Source organism: Alexandromys fortis, unplaced genomic scaffold, assembly GCF_014885135.2.
Source record: "Alexandromys fortis isolate MF-2015 unplaced genomic scaffold, M_Fortis_MF-2015_v1.1 scaffold_7, whole genome shotgun sequence".
In the NCBI taxonomy this organism is placed as follows: domain Eukaryota; kingdom Metazoa; phylum Chordata; class Mammalia; order Rodentia; family Cricetidae; genus Alexandromys; species Alexandromys fortis.
Genome location: NW_026067920.1, coordinates 8,931,493 through 8,951,537, shown reverse-complemented (window position 1 = coordinate 8,951,537; position 20,045 = coordinate 8,931,493). Strand labels below are relative to the sequence as shown.

The window sequence follows — 20,045 nt, the reverse complement described above, 5'->3', positions numbered from 1 at the left end:
AGGCTCTCTACCATTAAACTAAAATAAATCCGAAGCATGATTTCTTCCTTTATTTTCTAACAAGGTCTCATGTGTCCCAGGCTGGTCTTAAACTTGCTATTGTAGCCGAGGGTGACCTTGAGCTTCTTATCCCTTGGCTCTACTCTAAAAGGCTAGGATTCCAATCGTGTGCCACCATACCTGGCTTATGCAATGCCAGAAATCAAACTCAGGACTCTGTGCATATTAGGAAAGTAATCTACCAACTGGAGCTACAACCCCATTCCCCAACTATTCCCCAAACTTTGTTTTACTTATTTTTGACTTTTTTTTTAAAAGATTCATTTATTTATTATGTACACAGTATTCTGCCTGCATGTGCACCTGTACCCCAGAAGAGGACACCAGATCTTATAGATGGTTGTGAGCCACCATGTGGTTGCTGGGAATTGAACTCAGGACCTCTGGAAGAAGAGTCAGTGCTCTTAACTGCTGAGCCACCTCTCCAGCCCCAAACTTTTTTAATAGATAGGTTCTCACTATGGCCAACTGGCCAGAAACTACTTTGTAGACTAGGATGGACTGGAACTCGGAAATCTGTCTCAGCCTCCAGAATACTGCTCTATCATGCTAGGTCCCTAAACACTTTTTTTTGAGACAGAAATTCTCTGTATAGCCTTAGCTGTCCCGGAACTTGCTCTGTAGACCAGGCTAGCCTCAAACTCAGAGATGTGCCTACCTCTGCTTCTTGACTGCTAGATTAAAGGCATGCACACCATGGCCCAGCTTCCCAAACACTCTTAAATCCTTAAAACATACCATCCTTGATGTGGAATAATCCTCCGTACATTGTGAAAATGTGTTGCTCTCGTTAATAGAAAGCTGATTGGCCAAAAGCTAGGCAGAATTTTTGGGGCAGAGAGAATGCTGAGGAAGAGGAGCAGATTCAGAGGAATTACCAACTAGACAGAAAGGAAGCAGGACCTGCTGGAGAGGTAAAAGCCACGAGCCTTGGGGCAGCACATAGAGTAATAGAAATGGGTTAATTTAAGTTGTTAGGGCTGTTACACAGAGAAACCCTGTCTCGAAAAACAAACCAACAAACAACACTGTAAAATCCTGGTGAGCAACAGCCACTTAAGGATCAGCATCTATAAAAACATTTGAAGCCAAGTACAATGATGTACTCAGGAGAGTAAGGTAGGAGAATTGACAATTCAAGGCTAGTCTGTGCTACACAGAAAGACACTCATGCGGGAGAAGGAGCAGGTACAGCAGCAGGGTCAGGTTTCAAAGGCCACTCAGAAGGCTAAGAAGAAAGGTGAGTTCAATGCAAGAGCTGGGAATATAGTTCACCTGGTAAAATCTTTGACACATAAGCACGAGGGCCTGAGTGTGATCCTCATATAAAAGAGCCAGGTATGATAGTGTGCATCTATAATCCTTATGCTGGGGAGGTAAAGGTCGTATCTGGGGCTTGCTAGCCAGCTAATTTAGTGAAATTGGCAGACTCTGCCTCAAAAATAAAGTAGGGAGGCTAAAGTTATCGTTCAGTGCTTGCTGTACAAGCATGAGGACCTGAGTTCAAATCCTGAGCACACAAGTAAAAAGAGAGGCATGGTAGCACCACACCCAGCTCCCTGTGACCTTCTTTTGCGCCTAAAACGCCAGGTGATTGGCTGAAGACAACAGACAAAACCTCTGCTTGTACTAAAGTTAGCCAAAAAACCAGGTTCATACCAGTATTCTTGGGTTTCCAGAGAGGAAAATGAAGGTTACACAGCTCCAGTGGTTCTTCTCAAACAAACTGACAAGAGAAGAGTGCCCCCGGATACTGGGTTGGGACTATACCTAAAGAACCCCCTCTGAACCCCCTCTGAACCACGACTGCTGTCACACTAACAGATAACCATCAGAGGCTACAATACACAGCAGGCTGCCACACCTACTGGCAAAACTCATACTACATATACTGAATAAATTTAAATATGTTATTTAAATATTCTTTTTAAAAGACTTAGAAAAGTGCAGGATATCATTTGGCCACAGGTAACCAAACTATATACACCTGTTTAAGGCCAGAAGCACTCCTATCTGGTGACCATATTCTCTTCCTAGCAGCCTTAATGAAACAACTTTCTTCTTGGGAAGGCCAGAAGCCATTCCCATTTCTCTCTTGCCTCTGCAACCCTGCATTTTACCCACAGCTCCCATCCCCCAGTCCTGCCTTCATCTCTCCCACCCCTGATGTGCCAACATCCATGTCACTGTCCTCTATAATATCCCAGCCCTGGGCTTAGGGTTCTCTTTACTGACCACCGACTTCTAAGATCCTTGCCTTCCCCACGTCCTCCTCAGATACCTAGATACCATTCATTCACCTCACACGGGAGTCACTGTAAACACCTGGATTTACCACTATCTCGGATAGTCCTGTTGGTCTCCTGCATATATGTCAATTTGAGAGTCTATGAATTTATCGCTAGTCTGAAGTCTTATCTTTACAGGAATGCAGGAGATCACCACTAGGGCTGAGACATTAGTGCCTGGTCTGTACAAGAGGAAGCTTCTGTAAATGTAAAAAAAGTTTCAGGGGAAAAAAAGTCAACCCCCTCACCCCCAATTTCTGCTCAGTGCAAACTAGAAGACGGAAGGCCACTCACTAAGGTGGCACAGATGAGAACCTGACCAACCCCAATCTTCTGAGTGATGAAAATGAGCCTAAGCCACCAACCCCAGTTCTCTGAATCAAATGTATTCCCACCTTCATTATCCCTTGTTATCACCTGGATAAAGTCCACCAACCATGTGAAAAGGGCAGCAATTTCTACCTTCAGAAATATGTCTGGGGCCGGGTGGTGATGGCGCATGCCTTTAATCCCAGCACTTGGGAGGCAGAGGCAGGCGGATCTCTGTGAGTTCGAGACCAGCCTGGACTACAAGAGCTAGTTCCAGGACAGGCTCCAAAACCACAGAGAAACCCTGTCTCGAAAAAAAAAAAAAATTATGTCTGGGGACCAGGAAGGAGTAAAAAGAAAGAAAGCAACAGCTAGGTCACTGGGAAATATGATTCACGGCAGTTTCCTGCAGCTGAAATGGTTTCTTGTCCACAAGACAGAGCTGAACTCTGGCTCCAGGAGAATGAAGGGTGGTGGAGACTTCTGAGTCATATTGACCTTCGCTCACGGCCCCATCCACCACACCCATTTCTAAGGTCATTTGCCTCTCCAACCGCTTACTTGGCATGTTTTGCAATAAACAAGGAAAATATTTGGCTCCTTGCCTAGATTAGTACTAGACTGCACAAAGTTCACAACATTCAAATCTCTGAACAGAGATAAAGAAAAAGGTTAAAATATCACAGTAGGTGGACAAGGTTACAAATGACACTCATAGAACAGGAAGCTGTCAGGATTATGTCTGGATAAGAGGGGCTACAGGTACAGGAGGTGCCTATCCCAAGGCACCAGTCTCTGCACCTACTAAGCAATTTTGAAAGTATACATAGTTTTTTTTTCTTTTTTTTGGGCATATTGTATATGTGTGCATACATGTTTATGTGTATGAAGAATCTGTAGGTCATGTGGGCGCCTATCATCTTCCACGACTGCTCTTTACCATAACTTTTTCAGACAGGGTCTCTCACTGTACTTTGGGCTCACTGGTGCAGCTAGACTGGCTTGCTAGAAAGCCAGGGATTCTATCGTTTCTACCCCCCACCCCCGTGATGGGACTACAAGCATGCACTGCCCACTGTAGCCATATTTTTAATTTATTTACTTTTATGTGCATTGGTGTTTTGCCTGCATGTATGTGAGCTGTCATGTGGGTGCTGGGAATTGAACCCGGGTCCTCTGGAAGAGCAGTCAGTGCTCTTAACTGCTGAGCCATCTCTCCAGCCTACTATGGCCATATTTTACATGGATGTTAGGGATTCAATGCAGGTCACTGCTTTACTAATTGAGCCACCCGATTAGCTGAAAACACACTTTTTTTTTTCTTTAAAAAGAGTTAGTTGTACACTGCATGTGGGGAGTGGGTAAAGGGCATTGTTTTTGTTTTGAGACTGGGTCTCACTCTGTATCCCAGGCTGGCTTTGAACTCATAGAGATCTGCCTGTCTCCCCAATGTTGGGATTAAAGGTATGCACCACCATGCCTAGCAAAAACATGGGTTCTAAAAACATGGTTTTGGCCAGGCAGTGCTGGTGGGTTTAAGGTTATAACCTTTCTGTCAAAATGACTTGAAACAGATTTCAAATGCAAATAATTTTAATACTATGGTTGAAATAAAATGAAGTCTGACTTCCCACGTTATTTATAGAAAACCAAAAGCACTTAGTCCTGTACTGGTACCAGTCAAAGAATAACCAACGACATGTGACAATAATCCAGCGGTATGGGTAGGCCGGGTTCAAAGGCCTACCTACTACTGATAAATTTTTGATGAAGCCCAGCATTATCAAATATATACCCTCGATTATTAAGATCAAATGCTAATTAAACTTATTGTTATCAATATGAGCTACAGAGAAATAAGTGAAAAGGCAGATACCCCGAGTGACCCAGTGTCCACCCAGTGCCCTATGATCACCTACCCAGAGGATGGTAAGTGCCATTTGGAAGGGCGAGCCCTGCTGTCCTAGCCACAGCATGCACAAGTAAGGCTGACTGCATGCTATCTATCCCCCTCCTCCAAACCTATGACTCTGTTCTTTCTCGCAGGCTCTGAGTCCTTCCAGAAAACACCCTGGGAATGATTTCAAATGTGAATGTGTGACTACCTTGTGTGAACAGGTCTCAGGCCCGATGTGAAAGTAGCCAGAGTAAAGGCTAAGCACAAATGTTCAAAAAAAAAAAAAAAAATTCAAGAGGGTCATTCCTGCACTTGGTGGATCTCTGTGAGTTCAAGGCAAGCCTGATCTATAGAGTGAGTTCCAGGATAGTCAAAGCCGTTACATAGAGAAACACTGTCTTGAAAAACCAAAAAAAGATTCAAGAGGCTGGACTCCAGACACTTTTATCCACTCAGGCAATCCCTAGGCAGAGGTCTCTTTTCCAGCAAGATATGACCACTGACCAACACTATCCCATCTATGAGACAAAGCCTCAGGTAGACTGTGATCCATGCTTGCTGGTACTACAAACCCAGTTAAAACTAGAGCATGCCTGTAGTCCCACTACTCTTGAAGATGGCAGCCTGTAAATAACAGTAACATATAGTTACCTAGCAGGTAAATAAAATCACAAGAAACTAACAAAAACCTAGGGAGACTACTACCAGATATCAGTAAAAACACCAAATGAACGCATGCTCCATTACGACAATGCTGTTGTTTTTACAGTACAGTATTGGTGATAGAAGTTTCTAAACTTTCTGTCTGGGTATGTGAATTAAATTGTGATGGATACCTAAGACTAACAAAGCTCCCTTAGCTCTGACTTATGGAGGGTACTGTAAGTAAGGCGTGCTGCACTGAACTACAGGTGGCCACACTATCAGACCACAGTCAAACAGGATGGAGGCTAGCCTAGCCAGTCAGTCCTACATGGTCTTCCATCCATACACATGCCCTGCCTCTCATCTCTCAGGGAAGAGTCTGTCTCTCTTCAACCCTTGAAGGCCGACATCAACTTGCACTTACCAATAGGTTCCAGTAGGAGACCTGAGCTTAGATCTCAGGAACTCTGCAGCCACTCCTTATCACTAGAACCTTCTTAAAACTAAGACCCAGTGCCTGAGAAGCAGACCAGCAACGACTGCCAGCTATGAATAAGGCCTTCATAGACCCTGCCTAGAGTAGTCTTGGCTGCATGGGGACACGATGAGAAACCAGGGGCTTTCAGCTGACTGAATCAAGAGAAACACCACACTGTTACCACTTTAAGATGTAGTTTGGGAATGGTTTGTTATACTGATACTCTAGGGAACCAAGCTTTTCCCATAGGAAAGTATTACAGCCAACATACCCCATGGCTCTTCTTTTTAACAGACTCAGGAGATTCTGCAGCAAAGGAGAGCACTTACCTCTGCCCAGCTCTGTACGTGACACAACTGAGAGACCAATCAAAAAATGGCTATCTGGGGTCACCTATGTAGATCTGGTTGGGGCCTACCTGGAAAAGGACCAAGCAATTTTGTCCTCCACAGTTGTGACTGGGCCTCCTGTGTAGGAGCCCTAAGCTGGCTGGGAAAAGCAGCTATTCCAAGACTTCTTTTAGAATGCTGAGGCTTCAAGTCACCATGTCCTCCCCTCACAAGATAAACACCAAGTTAAGCAAGAGTCCCAAGGGCCTCAGACCTGCAAGATAGTCTTGAATGGAGGGAAGGAGCCAGAGTGTAGGAAGCCTCAAGATTGTACAGGCTACCTCTACAATGTGATAACTTCTGTTTTCTAAACATTGGCATTGGTTCCTTAGAACACATAGAGAAAATGAACTATTTCTTGGACTTACAAACAGCTCTTTGATTTTTCTCTGGATTTTTCTGAATGCAGTCAAAGCAGTTGTCACTCCCATGGAATGAATGTGACTTGTAATGTAGATTATGCATATGACTTGTATCTTTTCTGTTCTGACAGGTTCACTTGCAGAAAATAAGAAAATTTTGGTTTATGAGCATGAAAGAAAGCACAGGCCAAAAAGGGCAAGAGTTAGGCCAAATGAAAGTGATAGCCCTCCTAGTTTCTGAATGCAGAGTCCCTCACTCCTACAGCAGCCACCTGGAACTGTAGTTCCTATTGTACTTTAGGAATGGGCAAGCAAAAGACATAAGAAAAACACAAATAAAAAATGGCTATCAAGATGGGTGGTGGCACACACCTTTAGTTCCAGCAGAGGCAGAGGGAGGCAGAGGCAGGCAGATCTATGTGAGTTCAAGGCCAGCCTGGTCTACAAAGCAAGTTCTAGGACAGCTAGAACTGGTTCAGAGAAACCCTGTCTCAAAAAAAAGAGAGAAAGAAAAAAGAAAGAAAGAAGAAAGGAAGAAGGAAGGAAGGATCAATTAACAAATTCAGAAAGAAGGGAGGCTTTGGGAAGGTGGAGGTGTCAATCAAGCCAGGAAAAGGCTAGAGTGCTGCAGCTGTGAGAGCGCTCAATGGCAGACAGGCAGAAAACAAGCAGGACCAATGAGCAGCACCTTCAAGACAGGTGCTGGAGCAACACGGGGAAGAAGGGGTAAAAGGAGCTGGTCCTTCAGAACCAAACTAGACTTATCTCAGTCAGGCCCAAACCAGGTAGTTGCATCAGGAAGAACTAGATGCCATACTATACCTGGAGCTTAGGTACTGTCTCTACTGAGTAAATCAAGACCAGTTTCAAGATTGACAGGGGCTTAGCAGTTTTCAACTACCTGCTGCTTTTAAACATTAACAAAGGCTATTGAGATCATACATATGTGCCAACATGTTTGGCTAGTTTTGACTGTTTTTTTGTAATTTTATTTATATTTTATGTATGAGTGCATATATACCTGCATGCCAGAAGAGGACATCAGGTCCTATTATAGATGGTTGTGGGCCACCATGTGGGTGCTGGGAATTGAACTTAGGACCTCCGAAAAGTGGGCAATGCTCTTAACCACTGAGCCATCTCTCCAACCCTAGTTTTGACTGTTTTTAAAACAGAAAAAATGGCTGGGCAATACCTTACTCCCAGCGTCCAGGAGTTCGAGGCCAGCCAAGGCTGTTGCACAAAGAAACCCTGTCTTGAAAACAAAACAAACCACCCCCACAAAAATAGATGTCACCATTCTAAGTATCCCCAACAAATTATGATATCAAAAAAAAAAAAAAAGTAACAAGCTACCACCAAAGGTTCTTAAAAGCATTCAATGAGAAATATCTATAACAGATAAAGTCTCAGAGAAGACCAAACTTAGAACAAAAGGATAGTAGACCTGGTGCAGAGGCAGATCAAGTAAGAAAACAGAACACTGTGGAGCAACACTGGAAGAAAGGACATAGGAGCTCTATCCTGTGGCAATATTTTTGCCACACAATTATATATTCTTTTTTCTATGAAATACTGGGGATTGAACCAGGGGCCTCATATATGTTGGGCAAATACAGTACTACTAAACTAAAACCCAGCCATCTTTTTAAAAAGTTGCTTCTGTGGTTATTGTTTTCTTTTTCAAGATAGGATTTCTTGGTGTAGCTCTAGCTTTCTTGGAACTTGTTTTGAATCAGACTGGCCTAAAAGTCACAGAGATCTGGCTGTCTTAAATTAAAGGCGTGTGCCATCATGGCTGTCTTGTTTTAAATGTGGTCATACACGATGGCTCATGTCTGTAATCCCAATACCTGGGAGACTGAGATAACAGAATCACCATACCTTCCAAACTAGCCTGTGCTACACAATGAGTTCCAGTCAGTCTGGGCTACAATGTGAGACCAAGATTCAACCAAATAAATAACATCAGACAAAGACATAGCTCAGTGCCCAAATCACTGCCTCATATAAAGCCATGGGTTTAATCCCAAGCATCACAAAAAGGGGGAATGGGGTGGTAAAAGCAAGGCATGGCAGCCCGCACCCACAGACCCTAATACTTGAGAGGCTACAGCAGGAGGACTGCTTGAGCACAGGAATTCAGGGACCTGGGCCAGGGTCTAAGCGACACAATACAACAAAACACAACTCCTTAAAAAGCAAAAATTAAAAAAAAAAAAAAGCCCCCAGAAGTAGTACCCTGATTGGATTCTGAGCAGCATACAAGTAAAAATATGTTTATGCATATGCATATTTAACTACAAAGCAAAACACAAAAGGCTGGAGAGATGGCTCAGTGGTTATGAGCACTTGCTACTCTTCTAACAGATCACAATTTAGTGCTGGACAGTGGTGGCACGTCTTTAAACCCAGCACTTGGGAGCAGAGGCAAGCAGATCTCTGTGAGTTCGAGGCCAGACTACAGAACTCTACAGAGCGAGTTCCATGACAGTTAGGACTAAGTAGAGAAATTCTGTCTCAGAAAAAACAAACAAACAAACAAAAATACCCCCAATTAAGTGCCCAAAATCTATGTCAGGCTGCTTATAGTTATCTGTAACTACAAGTCCAGGGGATCTGACACCACTAACCTCCCCACATACATTGATACATACACACACACACACACACACACACACGCACGCACGCACGCACGCACGCACGCACGCGCACTCATAATTTAGAAGGGCAATTTTATGATATTTGCAAAGATTTAAATACAAATCAAAGATGTAATTCTATTAGAGAATTACACTGTTAACTGTATTCAGTGTGGTCATGAAAACACCTCCTTATGCTGGGTGGTGGTGGTGCACACCTTTAATCCCAGCACTTGGGAGGCAGAGGCAGAGGCAGATGAATCTCTGTGAGCTCGAGGCCAGCCTGCTCTACAGAGTGAGTTTGAGGCCAGGTTCCAAAAAGCTAGAGAAACCCTGTCTTGAATCCCACCCCCCAAAAAAGAAAAAAACACCTCCTTTTGAGGCAGAAGCAGGTGGATCATGAGTTGAAGGCCAGCCTGGGCTATATGATTGCAAGACCAGCTTGGTTACATAACAGAGACTCTGCCTCAAAATTGACAGACAGACAGACAGGCAAATAAACAAATAAATTTAAGTTTGTCCTATTGAACATCTTTCACCAGCAGCCCCCATGACCTCTCTGAAAATCATTACTGAAACTGACCTCAGACATTTCTAAAATAGAATTTACCAGTGCAGTTAAATTGGCTGACCAGGCAAGCCCCCAGGATCCTCTGATCCCATCCCCAGCACTTGGATTATAGGTACACGTTGCCACATCTGGCTTTTCATATGGGTGCTGGGGGGGGGGGTCTGAACTTATGTCTTCATACTTGTACATCAACCACATCATCCACTGGTCCATCTCCCAAGTCCCCAAAGCATTTTTAATAAAACTGAAGCATTTCTAAGGTTACAGATCCTAACATTCTGTGGATTACAGGTATCTTTAAAAATCTGACTTAAACCAGATGGTGGTGGCACATGCCTTTAATCCCTGCACTTGGGAGGCAGAGGCAGGTGGATCTCTGTGAGTTTGAGGCCAGACTAGTCTACAAGAGCTAGTTCCACGGCAGTTAGGGCTACACATATAAGCCCTGTCTCTGAGGGGGAAAAAAACAAAAGACTTAAATTAAGGGTCAACTCCCTCAAAAAATGTGTATGTACCATGTGTGTGCATAATACAATTTGAGGAGGACTATCTAGCGGTAAACAAGGCAGGAGAGAGATCAAAGTGCTATCAGACTACAGCCAGAATTTCTAGAGGGCCCAGCCCTTCAATCAGCCTTTCTGGTACTCTCTCTACAGGTAGAAGGGGCAGAGCAATGCCTAACTCTGTAAAAGTAGCCCAGACTCGCCAGGCAGTGGTAGCGCACACCTTTAATCCCAGTATTTGGGAGGCAGAGCAGCAGGATCTCTGTGAGTTTGAGGCCAGTTTGGTCTACAAAAGCCAAGTTCAGGCCAGCTAGGACTAATACATAGAGAAACCTAGTTTCATAAAAAGCAAGAAAATAGTTTTTTTTTTTCTTCTGCCAATTCATACAGTAAATGAAGCATCCTTGAATATGGTCCCAATTAGGTTTGCCACCAGAAAGCTGCCAGCATCTTCAACATCACTTTTCTCCTTAAAGAAGGTTATATTCGTATGCTCAAATGCCTCATGTACATGAGAGTCGTCTATAAGGTGTTCAAGAACACAGGTGGCCAGAATCAGAAGCAGCAGGTTTGGGAAGGGCCCAGGTAAATGAGTCTGCTGATTCAGGCCCACCGAGGAACCACCACTATCAACATATAGAAAATGAAAGAGGAGTGAGGATGAGGTATATAAGAGCAGGTATATGGGTGCCATGGGTGGGGCTGTTTGTTCTTTGAATTGTTCATGACATTCATCCAGGGTCTCAAAAAAAAAAAAAGACCTGATGAAGTTGAAACAAATAAAAAACTTAGTCACAGGTCAATGGATAACAGGCACAGGATGCCTTCTGTTGAGATGACTCTGTGATTCAATAGGTCAAACAGGCCCAATTCACAGGAAAGGTAAACATCTTGGCTGAGCATGGCCTCCATGAAGATGATAATCATCATGCCTTTGCCATTTTCTTCTTTTCTCTCCAAAAACTTACAGATGAGGAGCTGTGGAATATAAACTCTTACATCACACCACACTGCAACCACTCCATGTTCCTTATCCAAAAGCTAAGAAATGACCACAGAACTTACAAACAAGCCGGGCAGTGGCAGCACACACATTTAATCCCAGCACTCCGAGGCAGAGGCAGGAGGATCTCTGAGTTCAAGGTCATCCTGGTCTACAAAGTGAGTTCTAGGGTAGCTAAGGCTGTTACACAAAGAAACCTTGTTGCCAAAAACCAAACCAAAACAAAAAACCCTATAAGCAGTCATTGGCCACAAACAGACCAAACCAATTCTGACACTACTAAGATGCCTGGGCTAGCCCAGGGCAAGTGGATATATTGTGATAGTTTGGGGATTCACATCTCACATTGTCTCAACAAATTGCCCTCAGAAAGGGTTCAGGAAAACAGTGCAGAAAAGAAAAGGGTCTAAGAAGAAAGTGCCCATGTAGATAATACAGAAAAATCAAAAACAGGAGAAAAAGAGAAACAAGGATCTAAACCAGTTTATATAGAAATTACATGTACTGAATTTATAATGTCACAAATACATGTGTTCTCTCAGCGTAGCAAGGACAAAGAGCATCTCGAGGTCCCGTTCTTTCTCACAGACTTTCTTCAGAGGCTTCATCCTAAAGCAAGCTTTGGGGAAATCCTGGAGCACCAGTCTTGTGCTTCCTCAATGTTCGCAGGACCACACTTGTATTTCCTCATATCCTTGAAGGGCTATACATGCTTCCTTGTGTGCTCAGAGTGTTGAGTTTATTGCTGGAAATCATTCAAGAAGGCTGTGTTCTCCAGTGAGGCCACACTGAGTCTGATGCAGCTGACATGGTAGGTGGTGTTGGGGTCCAGTTGCCTGTCTGCTCACCGACTCTCCTAGGTACACTTACTTACCTGGCAGTCAGGGAGCACCTAACCAACACACACAGCACAGGAACTCTCTGTGAGCCTTACCTTATGTACACTTTTGGGATTCTCCAACCAGGCACAGTACATTTCCTCCACATAGTTCGAACTAGTCCCACTAAGAAATGGTTCAGCAGCTACAGGTGCGGAATAGCACCGAATCTGTTGAAACGTCCTAATTGCTGCTGGTTTGTTTTGTGACAATGTCTTAACAGTCTGGGAGGCCGTCAATGGCCTCAACTTAGCAGCACAAGTCCTTAAATGAAACATTTTGTCCTGAAGCCTTCCACAAGTGCCTGTTTAAAAAGAGAGAGAGAAGTTTTAGGAGAACATTAAGGAGATAAAACTTGTCCAACTGTTCAGGAAAAAGATTCTAGCTTGAAAGGTATTCACACCAGCCAATGACTTACTCAATGCCCAGTCCACATGAGAGCAAGACAGAGCATGACTGTCAAACTGACATACTCACATCTCTGCAATGCCTGGATTAGCCCCAGAGAAGTAGGCACAGAGTTGCAGACTTGATCCCATCTGACTTGGGATCTTTACATTTATTTATTTATTTATTTATTTATTTATTTTAAAGGAAGTTCCCAATCAGCTCCTCTGAGAATCCAGGCAACTAGCTGTAGGACTAAGATTTAAAAAAAAAAAAAAAGATTTATTTATTTAGTTATGTATACAACATTCTGCCTGCATAAATGCTCGCACGCCAAAAGAGGGCACCAGATCTCATTACAGATGGTTGTGAGTCACTGTGTGGTTGCTAGGAATTGAACTCAGGACTCTGGAAGAGCAGCCAATGCTCTAAACCACTGACCCATCGCTCCAGCCCCCTCTTTACATCTATTATATACTGTCTAAAATGACTGCAAAAAAAAGACAACAAGGATTGGTTAAGGACTGACAATAATTGCAAAATGACATTTTCTACTGTATCCAGAAATCATTGCGTATTCTCTGTGCTCTTAGTATTCTGGGGAAGTAGAAGTGTTGCATAGGAACTGGGGAGTTAGCTCTGAAGTTAAGAGCACTGGCTGCTCTTCCTGAGGGCCAGGTTCAATTCTTAGAACCCACTTGGCAGCTCACAACTTTCTGTAACTCCTGTTCCAGGGGATCTGACACCCTCACAACAGACATACATGCAGGCAAAACACCAAAGTACATAAAACACAAATAATTTTTTTAAAAAGGTGTTTCATAATGACATACACCTGTATTCTCAGCAGTCTGGAAGCTAAGGCAAGAGCATCTAAATATTAAATACATACAGATATATGTATGATATATATACTTATATACTAGATGCAACATACTACTCATAAATATGTGTACTTATAGGGAGGCCCAAGGTCAATCTCTGGTGTCATTTCTCAAGTGTTGCCTTCCTTTTTGGAGACAAGGTAGCTCACTCGCCTAGAACTTATCACATAAACTAGGCTTGCTGGCCAGGGAGCCCTAGGGATCCACTCGCCTCTGTCTCCCCAGCCCTAGGATTACAAGCATGTACTACCATACCCAGGTCCTTGTGCAGTAAGAACTTTACTGATAGTGGCCCAAGTATCAATGACACCCACATGCTGTGTAAGCATTACATACTAGACCTGACCTGCTCAGTATCTTTGAACCAAACAGTAGAGACAGTAATTACTCTTGTCGCTCTCATTTGTTTGTAATATTTTGTTTGTAAATATTCTATGACTAAAGAATTATAACTTACAAGTAGGCCAACGTACAATTATAACTTATAAGAAGCTAACAGAGATGTTTGAGAAATTCAAGTTCCCAAGATAAGTAAACATCAGTCACCTTGGTATGGCAATTACTCTAACTCGTGAAACATTAGTGGAGTATCTCCATTTTCTAGTACACGGCCTACTTAGCCCGTCTAACTGCATGCAGGCTTTCATCCAGTACTTCCAAAGTCAGACCACTGAAGGAGCAAGTCTCTATACCTGAGTCTGAAGACAGCTGTGCTCTTTCCCTAGCTGTGGCTCTGCAGCATCAGAGATGCCCAGGCCTGCAGGGCTCTAAAGCAAGCAGACTAGTGAAGGCAGAAGGGAAGAGGCACTTTAAGAAGTTGCATTATGACATGACACACACCTGTAATCCCAGCACTCTGGAGGCTGAGGGAAGCCTCTAGAGGCCTCTAGATTTCCAGCCGGAGTTACTTATTTAGGTAGACCCTATTTCAAAGAGAATTTAAATTTATTTATTTGATGTGCATTGGTGTTTTGGCCTGTTTATATGCATGAGGGTGTCAGATATGGAATTACTGACAGTTCTGAGCTGCCATGCAGGTGCTGGGAATTGAACCCACTGGAACTGACTGGAAGAGAAGTCAGCATTCTTAACCACTGAGCCACCTCTCCAGTCCCTTGATTTTTTGTTTTTTGAGACAGGGTTTCTCTTTGTTACAGTCCTGGCTGTCCTAGAACTCACTTTGTAGACCAGGCTGGCCTGGAACTAACTCAAAGATTTGTCAGTCTCTGCCTCTCAAGTGCTGGGATTAAAGGCAATGATACGTTCTGAAAGAGTGAAAATTCTGAAATCTTTATAGAAAGCATGATAATCTGCCAACATTTTATTAAAGTATATACAGAATTCCTGTTTCTTGCTAAACTCAGCCCCAAACATAAATGTTAAATTTAAAACAAAAGTCTCCAAAAGGTGGAGAAAGCAAGCAAACTGACTTGAACCTTGAATCTTGGACAGAGCACTGACAGAGCACCATCCTTGCGCCTCATGTTCCAGATTAATGAACAGAGGAACTCTAAGAAAGGCCAACAGGCAGCCGTGCGGTGGTGTGAAGTGCCTTTAATCCAGCACTTGGGAGACAGAAGCAGGAGGATGTCCGTGAGTTTGAGGCCAGCCTGGTCTACAGATTTAGATCCAGGACAGCCAGAACTACACATAGAAACCATGTGTCCAAAAACCAAAAAGAAAAAAAAATGCTAACAGGTGTAGACAAGAGAAGGCACAAAGCCTATGCTCTTAAGTCAAAGGATAGTGACAGGTGCTGCAAAATGAAACATCTAAACAATTTTCCTAATACAAACATCAGAGAAGGTACCATAGCTCCATCTTCAGTGACGTCAAAACACAAATGGGGGAGTTTATCTCTACCTTTACTCCAGCGACAATCAGCTGGGGCCTGATTCCAGCAGTAATGAGGGCACATTCCTCATACTGGGTGGGGACCACAACTACAGTGGTAACAAAGTTCTTAGACTTGAGGTAGCATTCTCTGCTATTTAGCAGTCAGAAAATGCCTGCTCTACTCTGCTTAAATATTTAAGAGCCAGACATGGTGGTGCATACCTTTTATCCTAGCACTGGAAGGCAGAGACAAGAAGATCTCTATGAGTTCCTGCCTCAAAAATGAATGAATGAATGAATGAATGAGAGAGATCTGGGCCAGCCAGAGATGTATAGTGAGACCCTGACTCAAAAATAAGTAAAAAGATGAGATCAATTCTCATACCTTCTCAACTTACACTAATACCAATATATCACAGCTGTTAAGACTACCATATCTGGATAGGGCCAGGTGCTGTAATGCGCAACTTTAATCCCAGCACTCAGGAGGCAGAGGCAGGCAAATAATCTGAGATCAAGGCCAGCCTGGTCTACAAAATGAGTGGACAGCCAGGGCTACAGAGAGAAATCCTGTCTTAAAAAACAAAGCAACAGCTGTGCAGTGGTGGCGTCTGCCTTTAATCAAGGCACTCAGGAGGCAGAGACAGGTGGATCTCTGTGAGTTCGAGGCCAAGCTGGTCCACAAAGCAAGTTCCAGGACAGACTCTAAAGCTACACAGAGAAACCATGTCTTGAAAAAACAAAAACCAGAAACAGCAACAACAAAATTTCCTGATTTGGTAAAAGGCTTAACTACACATATTCAAGAAGATAAACAGACCCTAAAGCTAAACACTACAGGCATATCATAAACTTATAAAAACCTTGTGAAAAACTACAATGACGCATTATGACCAAGAAAATGAAATTAAGAAAAGGTTTGGGACGACCGCTTAAGTGGGTCAGAGTGTTATATAAGCATGAAGATTAGAGTTCAAATTCCTAGAAGCTACTTGCAAAGACAGGCGTGGTCACTCATGTGCATCTGTAAATCCAGTGCTGGGGGAGGCAGGAGGACTGCTGGGGCTTGCTAACTGGCAGTCTAGCTCCAGGGAAGATCTTGTCTCAAGGATTAGAAAAACTTAAAAACGGACAGTTTCTAAATACTAAAGGAACAGAACTGTTGATCTGAAATCGTCCAACAAGAGCTGCCAAGAAAACTCATCACTTTGGTTGAGGCACTTGCTGCCAAGTATGACAACCCAAATTGGATCCCCAGGATCCGCACAGTGGGAAAAGAAAAGTGACTCTCTGAAGTTGTCCTCTGACCTGCACACGCACATGCACACGCAGTGCCAGGAATGGTGTGGCATGCCTGCAAACCCTAGCATGCAGAAGGCTGAAGCAAGAGGATAACCTTGGGTCCAAGGCAAGCCTTGGCTGTATGCACTAAAGTAACCCAAAGGAAGTCAGCACAGAGAAAGAGGAGAAATGAAACTAGAATAAGCAAAATGGAAGACTTAACATTTAACATGCCACTATAAATCCTGACATCAGAAAAAGCCCAATAGGCAGGAGGATAAAAATAAGAGTATATGTTTGTTGACAAGATAGTAATAATGAACGTAAGATCGAAAACACATTTCATAACAAGTGGTGGCGGCACACACCTTTAATCACAACACTTGAGAGGCAGAGGTAGGTGGATCTCTGTGAGTCTGAGGACAGTCAGGTCTAAAGAGAAATTGTATCTTGAAAAACCAAAAAGAAAAACCCAAGTATTTCCAAGAATGGCCCTATTATCTAATAAACCAGAGAGCAATGAAAAGGCAATTACCAGAGACTGAGAGGAACATAAATAATGCAAAGGTCAATCTACCCGAAAGATAAGCAAACCTAAATGTGTACATACCAAGGGAAAAGATGGATCAGGGCCACCAAACATGACCACCTAAGTTCAATCCCCAGGATCCACATGGTGAGCAGAAACCCAACTCTCACAAGTTGTCCTAAGACATCTACACAAGCGCTGTCACATGTACATGTTCCCCTACACACAAATAACCTAACTTTTTAAACAGAAAGAAAGAAAACTGCCTAATATGTGAGGCAAAGGGACAAGAATAGAAAAGAGAAAAAGACAATGACGGTGTCACTCATCCTAACGTCAGCTACTAAGTAATCTACCCGGGGCCACGTCAAGGGCAGGACCACAAGACCGGGCAAACTAGAAAACTCTAACAGTGCCCTCTGCTCAATGTCACAGCACAGGATGCACAGACGCAAGTCGGGTCCGTAGGGTAATGAAATCCACAGGGAAAAAAACATTTGTTTTTAGTTACTTGCTTCTACAGAGAGGTCAAGAAGCTGAGTTGCACAGCTGAATTGGCGTCACTATTTACAGATAACACCTCTGACTGACGATCACCGTATCTAAAGTGTTTACACGCCCTTCGAGGCCTCGATCGAAAACTGGCTGACACCACTGACCCCACTTGGGCCTGTAGAGGTGTTCCTTGAGTGACCTTTTGACGTCAAGGGTCTAAAACTCCACCCTCCAATGGTAACGCCGCCATTTTCTGATCCCGCAGAGCGAGTCAGGAAGTGGGGCTACGCATGCGCATATCACCTAGCGCTGCGCTTCTCATTTCCCTTTAATTCCCTTTCTCCAGCCTCACCCTGCAGCTACCCCTACGCGCTACCCTCGGGCCTCCGGTCTGCACACTCGTGTCCGCCACGTGACTACTCTTCCCGAGCTTGTCATCTCGGCTACTGGCGCACTGCGCGTGGGTAAAAGGCACACGATCTGGTAACTCCTGCGAGGGCACGGTCGCAGGCTTCCCAGTCACTCGGCGGAATAACTCGCGTCTGTCACACACACTCTCGCGAGGAAAGCGGTGCGTGGACGGGGTTTCTAGGGAAACGAGTGTCACCTTGGCCCGCTGCCGGTTTCACCTCACACCGGCAGGTGGGGCTGCCGTAGGCACCAAGGTCAGCGCCTTGACCGGGCGCGGCGAACACAAGGACGGCGGCCTGCTGGGGCCAGCGCACGCAGGACAAAAGAACGCGCGCGGGCCGGAGGAAGCGACCGGGCCACGTGACGCGCCGCGACCTTGGGGTTCTCCCGAGCCGCCGAGCCACCGACACCCAAGCCCGCCGCCTCCGAGGCTCCGCCGCCAGAGCCAATCGCGCTCGGGCCGGCGACCCCCGGCGCGCGTCCGCGTCCGCCAATCTCCGCCCGCCAGGCGGACCCTGCCGTTCCATTGGCTCCGACGCCTGTCCGTCAGGCTCGTCCCCCGCCCACCATCGCCGCCCTCCGTCAGCCCGGCTCGGTCCGGCTTCACGCCCGTCACTCGGGTGGCCCGGCTGCAAGGGCGTGTAGGCCTCCCCCTCGGCCGCCGGCTCCGGCTGGCAAGCGCCGAGCCGCCCAGCCCTGGACCGAGCCCGTCCGCCGTGCAAGGTTACCTGTCTGCCGTTCTGCTCCACCCGAGTGAGGCGCCGACACCCCACTCCGGGCTCCAAACTCTCAGCCCCGCCCCGGCGTGTGGCGTCAGCGCGTAGCCCGGCCCCGGAGGAGCGGCCTGCCTGAGCGACGGGCTGTGGGCGTGCCGTGATGTCACAGAGTTGCCTTTCCGTCCCTCTCGGGCTTCGCGCCAATGCGGAGCTTCCAGCTGGCCAGAGTCAGCCTGTTGCTCAGCGCGCTTCCACTGTCATTAATTAGAGGTGAGAAGCTTCCAGAGCCTGGTTAAGACTCTAGTAAACTCAGGGCGTGTGGGCACTCTGGTCATTGCAGCGTTTGACAGGCCCGAGGCGAAGCGTCGCGACTTTGAGGCCCACAGGCTTTGGAGCCAAAACAAGCACTAAACAATAGTTGGGTTAGTGAAATTTATTACTGCACAAAATGTGAATAGCAATATCTACTTCTTGTTGTTGTTGTTGTTGTTTGATTGTTATTCGAGACAGGGTTTCTCTATAGCTTTAGAGCCTGTCCTGGAACTAGCTCTTGTAGACCAGGCTGGCCTCGAACTCACAGAGATCCGCCTGCCTCTGTCACTGCTTCTGCCTCCCGAGAGCTGGGATTAAAGACATGCACCACCAACGCCCTGCTAAGATCAACATTTTTGAACACTTGTTTTGCAGCCGTCTTGCGGAAGAGGAGTTAGTGAGCCCTATTGTATAGCAGCAACCTGTGACTTGGGTGTCCCCTCCTGCTTTCTGACATGAAGCTGTTGCTGGGTGGGAGTTCCCTGGATAGTCCTGGCTCCAGAGCCTGCTATAAACAGGCAAAGTACCACTAACTAAACTATCGCACTCCGCCGATCATAAAATTCTCCCAGTGTAAAAATGTTCAGCCAGATTTGGAGGTACACACCTGTAATCCCAGAACTGGGAAGGCTGTGACCAATTGGAGGTCAATGTGGACTACATAAAGATTTTGAGGGCAGTGTGGGCTACATAGCTGGATGCAAAGGGGAGTCTCAAAAAGGGGAGTGGTTCATTTCAACTTATGTTTTTTGTTGGTTTTTGTTTGAGACAGTAGCTCATGCCTGCCTAAACCTCACCATATAGGCTGGTATTGAATTGTTCTTTTGCCTCCATACACCAAGTACTGGGATTATAGATATGTAATGCCAGCTTCGTGCTCATAGCCTTTAACTCCACTCTTATTTCTGTTTTTTAACAGAGTACAGATTATAGACTCAAAGTTTTTGCTGGACAATAATAGATTTTAAAATACTTTATGATTTTACCCTTGCTGTGTATGGCAGATGGTGCCAGTGCTCTATGGGCGAGATGGTTCTGGAGTCCTCTGCCTTACTGGAATAGAAGTAAGTGAGTAGGACTGGAGAGATGGCTCAGCGTTTAAGAGCTGGTTACTGCTAAATCCTGATTTCTGAGGTTCAATTCCCAGCAACCACAATGTGGTTCACAAC

The 20,045-nt window shown here is 45.0% G+C and overlaps 1 protein-coding gene across 4 annotated transcripts in view; it reads right to left on the bottom strand.

Moving 5' to 3' along the window:
• Ogdh (oxoglutarate dehydrogenase) overlaps positions 1 to 18,687 on the bottom strand; it is a 64,074-nt gene extending 45,387 nt beyond the window's left edge. For 2 of the 4 annotated variants that reach the window (XM_050140879.1, XM_050140877.1), the window contains exons 1-2: positions 18,045 to 18,238; positions 12,082 to 12,329 (exon numbers count right to left, since the gene is read on the bottom strand). In XM_050140879.1, coding sequence (XP_049996836.1) covers positions 12,082 to 12,303 — 222 coding nt within the window. In that variant the 5' untranslated portion in view covers positions 12,304 to 12,329; positions 18,045 to 18,238. Of the gene's footprint in view, positions 1 to 12,081; positions 12,330 to 18,044; positions 18,239 to 18,576 lie in introns of those variants that run through there. The other 2 variants (XM_050140880.1, XM_050140878.1) reach the window with 2 other exon arrangements.
• Positions 18,688 to 20,045: the final 1,358 nt, after the last annotated feature.